The sequence below is a fragment of the Panthera tigris genome, chromosome C1 (assembly GCF_018350195.1).
Source record: "Panthera tigris isolate Pti1 chromosome C1, P.tigris_Pti1_mat1.1, whole genome shotgun sequence".
In the NCBI taxonomy this organism is placed as follows: domain Eukaryota; kingdom Metazoa; phylum Chordata; class Mammalia; order Carnivora; family Felidae; genus Panthera; species Panthera tigris.
Window position 1 is genome coordinate 98,002,348 of NC_056667.1, and position 17,656 is coordinate 98,020,003.

Sequence of the window (17,656 nt, forward strand, 5' to 3'; positions counted from 1 at the left end):
TCATGATGCCACGGTTTGTGAGATCGAGCCCCATGAAGGGCTCTGCGCTGACAGCACGGAGTCTGCTTGGGATTCTCTCTCCCTCTCTCTCTGCCCCTCCTCCCCACATAAATAAACACTTAAAAAAAAGATTGTAAACTTCTCAAGGGCAAGTGGTATTTTATAGTCACTCATTTATTTGCTAAGCTTTTTTTTTTTTTTTTTTTAAGCAACTACTATGTGGAAAGATCTTGGATGAAAATAAAGGTAAGACATGGTAGCTTCACATTATTAGGGAGCGAAATGCAAATAACCAATAGAAGCTAAGAAGGTAAGTGAAAAAATCCAGAGTGCTGTGTGAATTCAAATAGGGGAGAGGAATGTTTCCTGGTTGTGAGAACCGGAAAATGCTTTGGTAAGAGGTAGCCTTTGAGCTGGATCTTGGCAGACAGGGAGAATTTTAGTGAGTAGCATTCTAGGCTTTGGGGATACCATGAGAATGGTCAGGAAGGGAGAAATACACACATGAGTTGGTGAAACATACAGTCATTCAGGAGTCTTGAGAGCACCCAACATGTTGTACCCCACTCCCCTACTTGAGTTTGGCATAAATGGAGAATTGAAACAATGGAGTGGCCGTTGGAACCCGCAATTTTACCTTCACTACTAACTCAGGTTAAGTTGGAGGATTCAACTTTAGGCAAGAGCTAAATAAGCCTGATCCTCTTTAGGATAGAAAAAAGAAGCCAGGGCAAGCCTCCAGGTTACACAGACCACCATTCAGCTCCTGACAAGTTTTCCAACTCTTACCTTTTACACTTGGATACTTGAGTTTATTGAATTAAAACATAGAGTGGATGGCACTTAAATGCACATTTATTACCTTAAAATAGAGTTTATTATACACTGTTCCCCTTCCCCCGAAAGCACATAGTAACGGTAGCTAGATTTAATAAACTACGGTGAATTATAATCACTTCCCAAGAAAATTTAGTGAGGATTTGTGTATTTCATGGGGGCTATCCAGGAGCATCATAACTAGGAATGGAAATCCCTGGCCTGTTCTAACATTGAAGAGTCTATGTTTTAAAGATGAAAGACACATTTTTTTTTAATGTTTATTCATTTTTGAAAGACAGAGAGAGACAGAGCATAAGCAGGGGTGGGGCGGAGAGAGAGGGGTACACAGAATCTGAAGCAGGCTCCAGGCTCTGAGCTGTCGGCACAGAGCACGACACGGGGGTCGAACTCACAAACCGCCAGATGATGATCTGAGCTGAAGTCGGATGCTCAACCGACTCAGCCACCCAGGCACCGCGGAAGACACATGTTTTTATAAAGCTCTACATTTCTGCACCTGAGCACGGTGGATAGACAACTGGTTTTACCCTTAAGAAGGTGGCTACCCGCATCAGCAGGACCTGCCCTCTGGAGACAGGTGACAGGTTGGTGAGGGGTGGGCAGATGTCCTGGGGTGGCAGGCTGGGGGTGGGGTTCAAGGTTGGCACTTTGAGCATATGATGTCCTCTGAAGAAGTGTGACATGTGGGAGAGACAATGGGGACGAGAGGGATGGGGCAAGAGGTGGTGAGGGGACAGTGTGGGCTTTGGGGTTGAAGTTCCCCCCCCTCCCCCAAGGCTAGCTTAGGGTGGGCGTGTGTTTCCCCACACCAACTGCCCACAGTACTTCATTAGACATGCCTCTACACGAGAGCTCGTCACGTGAGCAACTTTGGGTTCCAGCCGGATTCCAGACTCTCCACAGGGATGCTCAGCCCTACCCACGTGACACAACTAAGTAAGAAGAATGCAGATATTCAAATAAACAGATGACAACTGTTCAGCGCCTGCCTGGGCACCAGCCACTTTCCATCATCCTCCCCAGACGCTGCAAGGTTGGCATTCCCATCCTCTCACTTTCTGGACAGGGAAACAGACTCAGAGATGGAGCCAAAGGGGTTGAATCCGGACTGAGCCCCCCACCCCGGGGGCTGTGTGCCTTCAGAGGTGTGCTCTTCCAGCAGTTTCCAGAAAACTGGCTGGGGTGGGGATGGGGGGGGGCAGTGACTGCTCTGTCACAGGAGAAGGGAGAGGGTTGGCTGTGGGGGTGTGGGGGTGTATGGTTATTCGTGGGCTCATTTCCTGGGCTGTGTGAACTTAAGTGTGAGTAACGTGTATTGGTTGGGGGTATATGGACATTTGCAGCTCAGTACTTGGGATGTGTGTACATGAGTGTGTGTGTGTGGGGGGGGGGTCAGTCCCTGGTCTGTGTGAATGTATGTGGGGCCCCGGTCAGGGCAAACAGGCTTGGATTTTGTGCACGATTGTGAATATGTGTGTGTGTGTGTGTGCGCGCGCGCGAGCGTTCAAGGGTGCAAGTATGTTGGGGTGCGGGGTGGGGTCGAGGCCGGGACATGCGTTAACGATGTATGAATGAGTGAGTGAGCGAATGATTGAGTGAGTGTGTGTGGTCAGTCCCTGGGGCCTGTGTGTGCATGAGTGTGCACGCGCGTGTGTGAGTGTGTGCGAGCTTCGGGTGTGGAGCGACCGCGGGCGGGGAGGGGCCGGGAGACGCCAGCCGGTCCCGCCCTCCGCTGCAGGTGGGCCGGGCCCGCGGCGGGGCCGGCCGCGCTCGCTGCTCTTGGCTCGCGGCCGCGCCGGGCTCGCAGGGCTGGGCTCGGGCTGCGGGGCGGCGCCGGGACAGGAAGCGGAAAGCGGCAGTGCAGCAGCGGCGGCGGCGGCGGCGGGGCTCTGCCTCTACGGGAGCCCAGCGCAGGCCGCAGAGCCGGGGCCGCTGTGAGCCGAGAGCGCGGGCCGGGGAGCCCGCACGGCCGGCGCGGAGGTGAGTCCCGCGGGAGGCCGGGCGCGGGGCGCGGAGCCGCTCCCCGCCGCGGGACCCCGCGCCCCGACCCCGGACTGGGACCCCGGGTCCCCGCCCTCCTCGCCTCCCGCCCGGGAGCCCGCTCCCCGCCTGCGCACCGCACCCGGATCGTGCCTCCGGGGTCCCACTCCTCTCCCGAGCCCGCGAGGTGCGCCCCTCCTGCCCCGGCCCCTGCCCCGCCGCCCCGGCGCTCCCTCCCCACGCCTCGGACGCCGCCGTCTGCCCCGGCCGCACTTTGGGGTGCGCCTCGGGGTGCGCGTTCCGGCCGGCCGGCGGGGAGTGGCCGACCTTCCCGGGGCACCCGGGCGGCTGTACCGGCCCAGCGGGGCGGGGGGCCGGGCCGCCCTGCGCTCCCTGGGAGTCGGGCGCGCACCGCGGTTCCCACCCTGCCGCGGGGCTCGACCCTGGAGCTGCCGGCCCCGGGCCAGAAACCGGCACAGAGCCGGCCTGTGTTCGCACCTCGCTTGCAAAACTGAGCCGACCCCGGAGGCCTGGGGGGGGGGGGGGGGGGGGGGCGAGTCCGGTTGCGCCCGGGAGAGCGCAACAGGCAGGTAGGAGTTTACTTTCAAAAACGCCGGGGTGGAGCAGAAGGCGTCCGGCAAGTCCCCGCCCGAGGTGTCCCCGTTGGAGGAAATCTCACCGCACCGGGGCAGCCTTCGCCACGGGCAGGACCTCCCTTCCTCCTGCAGCCTTTGAACTGCCCCAAGCAACGCGCCCAGAGAAGTGTGAAGCTTTATAAAAATTTAAACGCGTCGCCGGCGGAGGCAGGCGGGGGGCGGAGCCGTGGCCTGGCGGCCGGGAGGTGAGCGGCTGAGCCTCGGAGCTGAGAAATCTCTTGCTCGGTTTTCGCGTCTTCAAACCAGGTCATCAAGGCCCAGCCGAGGAGGTGTCGTGAGCCCGTTTAGCTCCTCGTTAAGAGATGTCAGAGCGCTTAATATTCTGATGATTGTGTGGCTGGCGCGTGCATTCTGTTGAGCCCTTTGGACCAGGCTGTGGTTGGAAGTGCATGTATTTTTAGACCTTTATGCCAAAAGCCAGCAAGCTGTAAAGAATCTGGCCGTTTTCACTGATATGTTTATGAATTTTACAGAGTTGCTGGAAAATATTATAGCTTGTGTCACCCATCAACAATGCTAATTAGCATTCTTCCTCCTCAGGGTGGGTTGATTACACAGCTCCTAGGCTTTTTAAAGTGACATGGCAGAAACTGCCTAAAACCAGGGAAAAGTAATTAGTCATTTTATGTAACTACTAATTAGAGTTTTTAGAGCTGAATTAAATCAGCGTGATCTAGCTGGGGCTTTGATTTGTGGGAGGAAACTGTTTTATTCTGCAGTTCAGAGAAAAGGACACTCTTCACCTATCCATGAGCCTTTAGAATTCCCAAACATTGGTGTCTGTCAAGGTAATTAGTGAAATTATTTGGTTGCAACTTAATTTGTAAGTAAAATGGCCGCATTTTGAGACGGCATATTTGCAAGGACTGCTTGCCAGGCAGTACATTTTTATTGTCTTACGTGTTTGAGCACCAGGACAGAACCATAAAGGAAAGTTTCCTTACCAAGCACCATTTCCATGTCACCTTAGTCTATTGAAGAATTAACAGGCGTTGAGTGAGGAAGTTATTCTCCCCTCCATCCCCCGATACACACAAACACCCTGTTTGTCACCCCAGACCTCAGCGGCATTTTTGGGTTACATGGGTGCTTATCCCATTGTATTTTAATAAGCAGTTTCTACCTTTGGACCTGCAGCTATTTCAGATTCTTTTCTTCCGGACTCTCTACAACGCTTGGGACACCGGGCCTGTGAGCAGGAGTTGAAATTGCAAAATTCTTTGTGGGTTATGTGTGGTTTGGGACAATTTATGATGGTTGCCTGCCCTCCAATGTGTAAATAAACAGTTCTGGTAATTGCTGTATTGCTATTCGTTTTCCATAGCTAAGCGCACAGGTTCTGGAATTAGATTCTCAGAGTTCAAGCCCTGGCTCCTTCACTTACTGTGACCTTGCTTTCCTTAACGGTAGCGTGACATTAATATCTGATGTCCTTTACATTGTTGTTCTCAGGATTAAGTGGGATATTGCATGCAAATGATTTAAATGGTCCACAACACATAGTAAGCACACAAGTAACTAGTCTGTTAAATTGTTATTGTCATGCGCTCTCTCTGTAAGGTAACTAGCTGTGGTTAGGGGACTAGCTGTGTGTGGGCATGTGATGCGGGCATCGTGCTATGCCATTTTCCAGAAGGTGGACAAGACAGGTTTAAGTGGACCATGTTTCTGCCAGCAGCTTTGGTCTCGCCTGCAGCCTGATGAAAAGGTGCATGCTGCTGTCCCCATTAGTGCCTTTCTGAATGCCATTTATTGGACAGCAATCATTGGACTAGGCACCATGGGATTTACAGAGGAGGTAGTACTCATAAAAATCTGTTTGTTTTTTTTTTAATTTAATGTTTATTTTTTTAGAGATAGAGAGAGAGACAACATGAATGGGACAGGGACAGAGAGAGAGGGAGACACAGAATCCGAAGCAGGCTCCAGGCTCTGAACTGTCAGCACAGAGCCCAATGCAGGGCTCAAACTCACGAACCGAGAGATCATGACCTGAGCCGAGGTCGGACGCTTAACCGACTGAGCCACCCAGGTGCCCCTAAAATCTATTTTTGAAGCTTAAAAATCTAGCAGGGGATAAGGGGGTCACTTGAAAACAGATACTCATCATAGAACCCCAGACATGTTAACCATCCACAGCTCTTCAGAAATCCACACCCTGCTGCTGGGGGGTGTTCCAGGGGTAATTAGTGACTAGAGCCAAGAGCAGTTATTCGAGGAAGGTGAGTTGAAATCTTTGGCAAAACAGGTAAAAAAAAAAAAAAAAAAATGAGTTTAACATTTTCTTTGCTTGTGTATAGTGGCCCAGAATCATTCATTTATCAGAGTTCTGTTGTAATGAAAATATCAATTGGGTTTGTCACAAATGCCACAGGCCTTCTGACCCCCCATCAGCGACCTGGAGGGTGTTTTATGGTTTAGAGAGCACAAGTTCAGCAAAATGTTTTGCAGGGCTTTACCATACCCTTCCCACCCTCCCATACTTACAACCCCAAGGCCCTCCAGATAAACCCAGTGGAACACACAGTTTTTTCTCTGATCCCTTTGATAGTCACTTCCCACCTGGGACTAGTAAAAGGAGGCCCAAGGAACAGAATGGATGTCACTAAATTACTTAGCTACAGTTAACGGTATTAGTTCAAGGTAGAGTAGCACTGACCAAAAAATGTACATATAGTGTAATGCAATTGGTATGGAAGTCTTGTGCAATACTAGGGTATTCTTCCTAAGGAAGAAGGTATTCCTTCCTTGGGGCGGGCTCTGTGCTGACAACTCGGAGCCTGGAGCCTGCTTCGGATTCTGTGCCTCCCTCTCTCTCTGCCCCTCGCCCGCTCACACTTTGTGAGCTTGAAAAAAATAAACTTAAAAAAAAAGATCTTAAAAGTTAATGGAGTAAACCCTTTAGCATTCTATGTATGATAAAAAGTAATATGCACAGTATGCATAAACATGATTGCACCAGAAACTTCTTTCCCTTGGATTTACTGCAGAAGGAGCAGAGTGGCTCTTTAAATACAGTGTATGTCTCCATACCCCTCACAAGATAACTTTCTACCCTCCAAACCAGAGTTCCCGTAATTACTTCATAGCTGTAGGCAGAGCCGTTGATGTTTTTATAATTTCCTTTTCGTCAAGGTTAACTTGTGTTTACCACTGTCATTACCGTAACATATTATTTCCCTCGTATGATTTTCTGAACACTGTGTTTTTCTTTTAAGTAGTAGTCAGGTATATTTTATGTGGGTGAACTTGACTTTAGGGAAAGATCCTCTCTGAGGCCAGTGACCTTCAATTTGTTTTTAATAAGGCATGGCGAAGGGGGTTCTCTTTGACATTTGTGCCTGGGAATCCCAGAATTTAAGATGCTGCCATGCAGTCAAAAGTGCCCTGTGCACCTGTCCCAGCGTTGCCCTCCTGGCCTTCATGAGATGTCACTTGACCAGCCCTCACCCTTTCCTGGTGTTTGCCTCCGTCTCCCACCCAAGCAGTGCCTATAGCGGGTACTACAGGGGTGAAAGGCAGGAGGGCAGTGGTGGGGGGGGGTAGAGGGGGTGGTCAGGATGTTTGTGGGAAGCAGCTGAATGAGACTGCTGCTGATTTTTACTTAGTGCGTCTGCAGTGAGATTGTTGTGTGAGCAAAAAGTTGGTGGTTCTGACATCACCACTAACCTAATCTCTGCGTTACTTTCCTCTTCTGTAAAACTGAGAATGTAAACTAGACAATGGCTAGGGTTTCTTCCACAGTGGATCTGTGGCCTCCAAGGCCTGAGGTCTGCCACAGAAACCCTTACTCAGCACACATTTATTGATTGCCTGGTATATTTCAGGAGCTGAACAGACAGTAATGAATGTGGTCCCTGCCCTCCTGGTGCTTACAGTCTCCACTGGAGCCAGACATTAAGTAATCGTGCAATGTATGATTAGAAATTGTGACATAAAGGAAAAGTATAGGATTCTGTGAAGGGGCCTCATGTAGACTGGAGGGTCCCGAAGGGCCTCTTGAAAGAAGCAGTATTTATTTATTTTTGAATTTTTTTTTCATGTTTGTTTTTGGAGAGAGAAAGCGTGAGCAGGGGAGGAGCGGAGAAAGAGGGGGGCAGAGGATCCAAAGCGGGCTCTGTGCTGACAGCAGAGAGCCGGATGGGGGGCTCGAACTCACAGACTGTGAGATCATGACCTGAGCCAAAGTTGGAGAGCCTGGTGCCTTGAGGGGCCTGGAGCTGGAGAAGGAAGAGTGCAGCCTGGGAGGTGGGCAGGGCCCACACACCAAATGAAGGATTTTGGTTTATGCCAACTGTCGTGGGACACCATCCATGGACTGGTTTCAAGCAGAGAAATGACCTCCACGTTGTGATATGAAAGATCACTCTGGGTGCTGTGCACCTGCCAGTGTGGGTCATCTCTTGGGCCAGGATGATAGAGGGACAGTTCCAGATTCCAGGATCCATATTTATACTATTTTTTTATTATTATTTTGACAGAGAGAGCGCACGCACAGGCGCGTGCACAGATGTGCAAGTGAAGGGGGGGCAGAGAGAGAGAGGAAGACAGAGGATCCGAAGCAGGCTCTGCACTGTCAGTATGGAGCCTGATGCAGGGCTCGATCCCATGAACTGTGAGATCATGACCTGTGCTGAAACCAAGAGTCTGATGCTTAACTGACTGAGCCACCCAGGGGCCCCTATGTTTACACCTTTATGTGACTGTCCTATTCAGGCCAGTGTAGCAGCCTATCAGTTTATTACCCCAGGAACCTGATTCCTTTTCATTACTTTATTATTTTCCTGATAAGGCATCCCTCTGACCTTATTTGAATCCTGCTACTTTCTTGTGCATAGAGGCGAGCTGTCTCGGAAACATAGCATTGCAGTGATAAGCTTCGCCATGGGTGTTCCTGTGGGCTATATCGAAGCTCTTTCGTTGGCCCTTAAAATGAGTCCACCCGGGATTTTGTCCATTTGCCTGCTGTTGCTCGTGCGTAATCCTTACTCAGATCTTGGACAAGAGTAGATCGCTGAAATAGAGACAGCATGACTTAGGAGAAAGGGCCCGAGCTCTGTGTAGACTGGGTTCTGTGGGGAGACCTGCAGGCTTCATAATACACGAGCCCTCTGTCCACAGAGCCTAGGGGAAGTGGGTGGCTGAGCACCAGGAGAGTGACGGAGGCTCCTGAGGACTGACGTCAGCACTTAGGGACAGCAGGATGTGTGCGAGTCACAGGAAAGAGACTGTCAGAAGTGGCACTGGGCTGGACGAACGGCGTTGGTGCAGTGACTGTACCCCCTGGTAGAGGAAATTGGAAAGAGGTAGCCGAGTAGGAGATGTGCCCTGGGGATTCTTTCAGTATTTGTTGAGTACCTACCACGTTCACAGTTTCTTGGTGTAGGCAAATCATAGCTCCTGACTCCAAGGAGCTTATGCGAGAATAAATCCGTGGACAAAGAAGAAAGGGCGAGTTTTGAGACTGAAGGGATAACCCGATGGGGGGAGAGGGAAGGCGCGTTGGAGAAATGGTAGCATCAGTACCATCAAGTCAGAGGCTGACGGGCAACAGAGAGCTCTGGGACGACAGGCCGGGGGCCGTGTGCGTGTGCTGTTGTCACTGCTGTGTCCCAGCAGTGCTTACCGGGGCCTCCTGTGGCTGCTTGCTAAATGCAGAGGTAGATGAATGCAGAAATGGGGTCAGAAGGTCTAGGGAAAGGAGGACAAGGCTGTGACCTTTGGGTTTGGCCTACTTAGAGCTAGTTCAGTGGAGTGTCGAGGGAGGAGGATTGGGGTGACAGTCAAGAGGGAGGGAGTGGCAGCAGATACAGACCACCCCTTTGATGAGTACAGGCAGGACTTGTGGGAGAACGTGGACGTGGGTGCCAGTAGAGTCAGGTAAAGCCCTTCCCCAGAGGGCACTCAGGAGCCCAGGATTTCCTTTGAGGGACGTGCCTGGAGTTGTCCTAGTAGATGGCCGGAGGTTTTAATGAGGACTTGGAATGACATCCTTGCGCGGAAGGAGGAGGGGAATGACGTCTGGGTTGCCATGTGCCTTCCGCAGGGAGCCTGGTTTAATGCTCTCACCAACCTTAGGAGGAGCTCATGTGAAGTGGCCTCATTTTATGGGCGGTGGGTGAATAGTGGCTCAGAGATGTCATGACTGGGAAGCATGAACAGGACCAGCCCAGGTCTCAGGGCCTGGGTCACCTGCCTCTGAGACAGGCCAGCAGCATTTAGCCAGAATTAGCTAATTAGCTCCTGGTACTGAGAGGTTTAGTAATTTGAGGTTTCATAACCAATAAGGGAGTAAAGCCTGGGATTGGAACCCAGCTCCCGATACCGTATCTGTTTCCATTTTCAGATCACCCCTGGGAGAACAGTGGCTGCCTGATTTATCCCAGTTTGACAGATGAGGAAACTGAGGCCGACTTCAAGGCAAGCGGCCCCTCCCAGGTCGTCCTGGACAGTGAAGAGGTCTGGCTAGAACCCATGTCCCCCCACTGCTCGCCTTGGGCTCTTGATGGCAGAGGAGAAATGATGAGTCCGGACACCCAGGCCCAGGGAGGTTCTCCCAGGGTCACAGCCCCTGGAAGTGAACGTGCCTCACTTAGAGCGAATGCTGAGGGCAGACGCATCCTAAGCGGTGTTTGAGGCTGAGGGCCTCTAGGTTTACAGGTTGTTGGCAGGGTCATTGTGGGGGGCGGGGAGGGCATTGGCATTTGCAGCTCCTTTGTTTTCTCTCCACACTTATCTCACTGGCTTTGTTTGCACTGGAAGGAGGGGCCCTGAATGGGTGGAGACCAGCTCTCGGGTGAGGGATACAGGGGCAGACAGACTTGTGGTTCTCAGGCTTCTAGAAGTCAAGGTTGAGCATGTGGGGCTCAGGAATGTACTTGGAAATGTTTCCCATTTATTTCTATTGCAATGCAATATCTAATGAAAACTTGGGGAAACACCCAGGAGCCCGCAACAAATAAATCACCTACTTCCATTTTCTGATGTTCCCTCTTAATCATGTTTACATAAGCCTTTTATATGATTGTAACTGTAACCCAGATTCAGGATGTATCTGTAATCCTGCAGTGTGCCTTTTATTTATTTATTTTTTATTAAAAAAAATTTTTTTTACATCTATTTATTTTTGAGAGAGAGCACGAGCAAGGGAGGGGCAGAGAGAGAGGGAGACACAGAATCCGAAGCAGGCTCCAAGCTCTGAGCTGTCTGCACAGAGCCCGACATGGGGCTCGAGCCCATGTGAGATCGTAACCTGAGCTGAAGTTGGACGCTTAACCAGCTGAACCACCCAGGTGCCCCTGTAGTCTGCCTTTTAAATTTACCATTATATTGTAAAACTTTCCATACTTCGTAATTATTTTAAACAGCTCTATGATTTTTCTTTGGGTGGATGAATCATGTTTTCCTTACCTATTCCTCTGCTTTGGGGGCATTTAGATGATTTCTCACTTTCCACTGTTATAGACGATGCGGTAGTAGTTTTTCTTTAAAAAAAAAAAAATTTGTTCCCTAGGATAAATTCTCAGGTGTTTGGATTCCTGGATTAAAGAGACAAAAAACTTTTTCTCTCTTTTCTTTCTTTCTTTTTTTTTCATTGGTTTTCAGCAACTGCAAGCAACATCCCTTAAAAGCTGCTTCCCTGTGTATTGTTCTTGGGACCAGCAAACTGGCAGTGGGGGCTGGGCACTGTCTAGGCTGTGGGATGGGAAGTCACTTCCTCCAGCCTGAACCCATGCAGCGAGGCTGTGGCCAGGAAATGGCCAAGGGCCAGGTCTCTCCCGGCTCTGGTTTGCCTGCTGCTGTGGAAGGGGTTTGGCCTGCCCTGCACCTGCCTCCCAGACACCCGGGGAAGCTCATTGCTGCCTGGGCAGTGCATTTAACACTCAGACACTTCTTCCTTGGTCACTCTGTTCCATAACAGAGACCCCAGAGGAAGTGGTTGCCGTCATTTATCTTCCAAGATCTTTGGGTTGCCTTTGACAGTAAATCTCTTTTTTTCTCTCCACTTTTCCTAGAATTTGTTCCTGTCGAAGAGCGGCTCCTGGATCTCCAGACCCTTTGCAGTCTTAGGAGGCGAGTAGGTGAAATTCCCTACCTCTGAGGAGAAACACTGCCTGCTCCTTCATCAAGAGCAAGCTCCCCATTGCTATGGATACCGAATCCACATACTCTGGATATTCTTACTATTCAAGTCATTCGAAAAAATCTCACAGACAAGGGTATGTAAGCTCTGGGTTGTTCCACATTTCCTTCTGGGGACACTGGCGGGTGGGTCCAGATTTCAAGAGTCACTTTTCAAATGGCAAAGCCAGGTTGCAGGGCTGCTGATGGCTGGAGGTTCAGTCCATGGTGCGTGAGAAGCTGCTGGACGTTAAGGGCATTTAACTCGCACTGGGAGTAACTATACCACCAATTTATATTTTACAGCTGCCATTACGGTTGACGACCTTAAGTGTTCACAACTGATTTTATTTTATTTATTTATTTATTTTTAATTTATTTTTTTTTAAATTTTTTTTTTTTAACGTTTATTTATTTTTGAGACAGAGAGAGACAGAGCATGAATGGGGGAGGGTCAGAGAGAGAGGGAGACACAGAATCTGAAACAGGCTCCAGGCTCTGAGCCATCAGCACAGAGTCCGACGCGGGGCTCAAACTCACAGACCGTGAGATCATGACCTGAGCTGAAGTCGGCTGCTTAACCGACTGAGCCACCCCGGCGCCCCACAACTGATTTTAAATTAAAGTTTCTCCCTGCAGTGGAAATGTTTTTCATTTCTAAGTGCTTCTCATAGATGACAGTTCTCCCAAAGCTTTACCGAGAATGTAAATGAAAGTTAAAAAAAAAAAAGTGTTAATTTGTTGCTTTTTACCCAAAGCTGCTGACTCATTGTCCACTAGGCATTTGCTGTGAGGTTAATGCACTAGGTGGTGGGATTGGCCTGGTGCCATATCTCTCTCTGACTAGTTTTCCCAGTGAACAGGCCCAGGTTATGAAAAAATGCCATCCGAGGTGATGGGGCCCTGTTGCCCTCCTCTATGCAAAGTGCACAGGTCTGCACTGGTGTGCCTAGAGCCTGCGGTATTCCAGACCTGCAGAATGTTTGGTGAGGAAAGGAACAAGGGAAGGTAGGAAGGAAGAAAGGAAGGAAGGGAGGGAGGGAGGGAGGGAGGGGTGCTACTGTAACTGGTTAAGAATACGGATGGTAAAGTTGTAGTGCTGTGTGCTGCCTCTTACTTAGACTCCTCACCTATGAAATGGGTATAGCAGTACCCTACTTACAGGGCTAGTGAGAGGATTAAATTAGATTGTGCATGTAAAGCGTTTAACACAGCACAAGGTAGGAGGTCACTATCCCGTGGCCGTATCAATGCTGTTAATGGCCTTGGCATGTCAGCATTACATTCAAAGGTCCCAACTGGCCACAGCCCAGAGGTCCAGCTGTGGTCACAGCCCAGTGTGGGCTGGGAACAGTAGTGGAGGTGGTGTTTCCCTGACCAAGCAGTTCCTCATACAAGCAGCTGAATGCAGAGTGGGATTTTGTTTTGTAAAACAGCAGTAAGATGTTTCTGTCTAGTTGACTTACTCGTTGGTGAGCCCACACGGATTTACACAGGCAGCGGGAGGTCTGGGAGGATATTCTCCAAGCTGCCCGCAGCGGTCACCCACAGGAAAGGGTCCAGACACGAGATGGTGACTGATGGCAATTTTGTTTACGCTTTATCTTTCTGTACCCATTCAGTCTTCCCTAAGGGTGTGTTTCATAATTAAGAATATGAACGGAATGAAAGAACATAAAACAAAAATCTCTGAAGATTGTTTAATGACCCGAGACAATGTTTATGAATTGGTGTTATAAAAAAACAGGAGTCAAAACTTTGCACGTTACAATAGTTACATATTCTTATGAGAAAATGAATGGTAACATTGACGATGCTTGTCCTGTTTCTGAGTATCGGGTTATTAAGATTTTGATTGTTGTTGTTGTTTTTGAAACCTCCATTATTTTCTAAATGTTCATGTATTGGTCTTTTAATCCTAAAAATGTGGGGCAGGGATGTGAATGAGCTTGCCCCAGACCCTGGGTAAGCCTTTCTGGCAGCATGTGGAACAGAAGCCTGCTGAGTGAGGCTTCAAGTACCATAGATGAGCCCAGATCCCGAGAAAGTCAGAAACCCTCTGGTGATCAGAGATTCATCACAAATTTCAGCCGCTGGGTACATGTACCAGACGAGTTCTAAAACACCAGAAACAGCTGTTTGGAAACATCATCAGATCTTTGGCTCTAGCTGGAGAAAGCCATTCCGTCAGTGTGCCAAGCTTCCCTTTTCCACATGGTGGTGACAGAAGTAGGAATTTGGGGTTCTGTTGGTGCTTGGAGATGAATCGGGGAAGACGTGTTCTGAGTAGGAACCACCTCTGGCCTCCCCTGCCTGTATGTGTGTCTCAACTGTCACACTTCAAGGCCCCAGGCTGTGCTCTGCTGTTTCCTCCGGCCTCTCAGGGGCCCCCCAGAAATTGATACAGCAGTGCTCTCGTGGTGACTTTAAGAGACAATAACTTCCAATTAAAACAGCCTGCGGAATTCTTAGTGCCTTTTTGGACCCATGCGGAAAGTCCTTGGCGAATGATAGCACAAGCTGAGACTTTTAATAAAGCAATCAAGGAATGTTCCTGAATACCTATTTAGAAAAGCTCTGGGTGAAGGGATGGGGAAAAACAGCACCCACATGCGGTGAGTTCTCTGAGAGCCCTGGAGGGTATGGTAACTGACGATGGGACCCAGCCTGTAGTCTGTGGATGGTGGATGCCAGGGAGTTCTTTGTCCGGGCGTAAAGAATATTAAGTGGTAATAATACCCCTCACTGGCGCATAAGCAGGCCCTAGACCCAGCCAAGGGTATTGTGTCCCTCAGGAGTGTCCCCGTGAAGGCTGCTCTGCTCAGGGATTTGTCAGAAATTTGAATGAAAAGTAGGAAAGGGGAGGGACCTTGGTTTTTGGTAATTTTTAGTAGGCCCCTAACTCAGGAATAATGAAGTGTACCAAACTTGATATGCCCAGTGACTCGGCGATCATCTTTGGGGGACTGGCTGGGTTCCAAACAGATGACAAGTGACTCCTTTTTAACAAAGAGGTCAGTGGTCTGGTTTTGTGATGTCTGCTGTCTCCAGAGGGTGTCCAGTTAACTTGCTGGGAAAATGGTGCGGACTTCAGCTGACCTTGCCTTACCTTTTGCGTTCCTGGAGTTACATACTACAGCTATAACAGTGATGCTAAGGAACTCTTGGCAGGTACCTGCTAGGACCCTCAGGCTAGGATCCTCGTGTGCTGAAATGCATTGTTCAAAAGAGGGCTGCCTGAGCAGTGAGGGAACTGGTGCTTTTGTTCCCAGGCCGCCCCAGAGTCAGTTTGCCAGGTGCCCAGCCCTCCCACCCGACTCCATGCCGACCGGAAGCGGCCAGCCAGCCCCGCAGTCAGCAGAGAAAGGACAGGTAGTGGGTGGTGGTAGAGAAGGAAAGGGAGGAGTGACTGGTGGGGCCGGCTTTCCCCAAATAGAAATAGACCAACAACAGACACAGAGCTGAATAGTCTTCCCAGGAAATGCCGACTGTGGTGGGAACGGAACAGGAATTGATGGGGGTTCTGGCTGGAGCCAGGGCGTTTTACAGCAGCCCCCAAGGGCTCAGCTCTAGAGCCGCCTGGGTAGATGCGTTTGCACACACATACACACACGCAGGTACAGACACGTGCTGGGGCCTCCTGCGTGCCGTCGCTGGCTTCTCCACCCTCTCACCCGCATGCACATGGGACAGTTACACTGATCTGGACTCTGATGGGCAGATGCTGCATAGAGACCGACTCACAGGTAAAGACACCGGTTCCTGTGGCTGACACAGCTGCCCGGCACACCGGTGATCCACACCACTGAGGTGGAGCCGGAGACCCTCCCTGGCGTGCATGGCTTTGTCACAGCCCTCTTGTGGCTTGGTGGCCTTACCCACCCCCCTGCTTCAGTCTCCTGTTTCCACTCTTAGATCCCGCAAACAGCAGGGAGCCCTCTCCCGGAGTGCACTCGACACGGCATTTGGAGCCGTAGAGATGGACATGTGAGCACCCACTGTAGTGAGGCGGCCATCCTGCGGCTCAAAGCTCTGCACCCTGGACAGCACCGAATGGCAGTAATTTTGTTGGACTTCTCCATTTAGGACTGGCTCCGACACCTTCCCGGAGCGGTAACTCACAACTGGTGATTTTTGTAAAAGCCGTGTGACCACGGGCACCGGCCCAGTGTTGACAGACCCCGCTGCTGATGCTGTGTCCTGACGCAACGCATGCTGGCCTGAGCCTTGTCCCCAGCCTCATCCGCTTAACGCTATTTTAATAAAGAAGCCACGCTATGCCGCAACATCGTGAGGCCAGGCGTTACACTCACGGCTCCCATTATTGAGCCCCTGTTGTATACAGGCATGTCACAAACAGCCAGGCTGCCAGACAATCACCCCCAACAACCTCCTCCCCAGAGCATTTGGGGGGAAGCACCTTGCGGCAAGTTTCCCCGGACCGCCCGCATCTTAATCACCGGGGGTGCTGGTGACAAATGCAGATTCCCATTGTCTGCCTGCCAGAATTCCCTAGGGGTGGGGCCAGCGAATGTACCTAAATCCCATCCTGGTGCAGGTGTGGGAAGCACTGGTTTAGGGTATCTGGCTCTGGGGGATGAGAAACCTTCCCGGGGTTATCAGATAGTAGGCTCCTGTCTGGTTTACCTCAGATGTCACCAGGGGAATGGTTAGGCTGTCACTTCTCCTTTGGGTGCTGCGGGGCCCTTTAAGAGCCGCAGGGGTGGAGGTGGTCAGGTTGATGGCTGGCCCTAGAGAGGCTGTTTCCATCCCTGGGTGCCTCCCCACTTGCTTTCTGCCTTGGCAACGTTCAGGCTCAGCACTTGGCACTCAGTGAAAGAATTTTGATTTCCAGTGGAATTTGTGCTGTCACAGGATTTGACCCCTGGGACTAGTGAATAGATAGATGGGTTGGGGGAGCATGTGACTTGGCTGACGGCGGAAAGAGTGATGGATGGGAAAGCGGTTGGGGATGGTGGAAACACAGGGTGGAAGGGGAGGCTCCTGGGTCTGGCTGATGGAGGCCCTGGGGAGCGGGGGTTCTAGGCTTCGTCTACACTCTTCATCCTGAAGACTGCGCAGGCGCGTGGGAAGGCTCTCCCAACTTGTTTTTTGTTTCGCACACTGGGTCCTTTTGAAGTGAGTGTCTTCGGCAGCCCAGAGCGTTGGACCCATCGCTTCGTGCTGTCCAAGTTCACAGTGCCTTTGTGGCTGCCGGACGCAGCTCCACAGGCAGATTTCATGGCTCCGGTAGTTCATCCAACAGAGGGTGTCAGGATGAGCATTAGGAATGTTCGTGCCACCAGATCTGCAGATCAGCGCAGCGTAGCGGGTATGAGACGCGGTGGTGGGAGCAGACCTGGGTTCACATCCTGCTCTGCTGCTCACTACGGCTTTGGGAAGTCAGTTAACCTCCATGACCCTCAGTTTCCTCATCTGTAAAACAGGGACCAGACTACCAGCCTCAGACAGTCACTGTTAGGATTGAATGAAGTTAATGAATTAAAGCACACCGTGAGGTGCTCCCTAAGTCGGAGTGGGAGTGGAATGATTGGCACTGATGGATGCATCTCTAGGTAAACAGACAGATTCTCTGCTGTTGCCCTCGTAACCTGGTTAAAATAAAACACCCAAGTTGACCAGAGCACGTGTATTTCTAGACTCTAATTTAGCAATAGATTGGGATGATAAGTTATGCTCTAGCAGTTGGAGATGCTGTCACTGAGAACTTCTGGGACCAAGAAAGCCTCCCTGCTCTTAGAAGTAAATAACCAATGATTATCCTAGGGAGGTACTGATAAGGTAGGAGTTTGCCCCCAGGAAGTCTGCATGTGATTTTGTTTGGTAAATGGTAGGTTAACAGGACACTGTGGAGAAGGAGTTGGATTGTGTATTAATAGCTCCTTTTATATCTCCTTCTTCGAGGCCCCTGTACTGAAATCTGCATACGTTATCTGTGGGGTATGATCATTATCCCCATGTCAACAGATAAGGAAACTGAGGTTTTCAGAAGTTAAATAATTTGTGCAAGGTCGCACATCGAATAGGGGCAGACCTGA

The 17,656-nt window shown here is 50.4% G+C and overlaps 1 protein-coding gene across 1 annotated transcript in view; it reads left to right on the forward strand.

The window, feature by feature from the left end:
• Positions 1–2,735: 2,735 nt before the first annotated feature.
• VANGL1 (VANGL planar cell polarity protein 1) overlaps positions 2,736–17,656 on the forward strand; it is a 47,581-nt gene continuing 32,660 nt past the window's right edge. The window contains exons 1-2 of the mRNA XM_042993807.1: positions 2,736–2,820; positions 11,492–11,695. Of these exons, the coding sequence (XP_042849741.1) occupies positions 11,625–11,695 (71 nt within the window). The 5' untranslated portion in view covers positions 2,736–2,820; positions 11,492–11,624. The remainder of the gene's footprint in view (positions 2,821–11,491; positions 11,696–17,656) is intronic.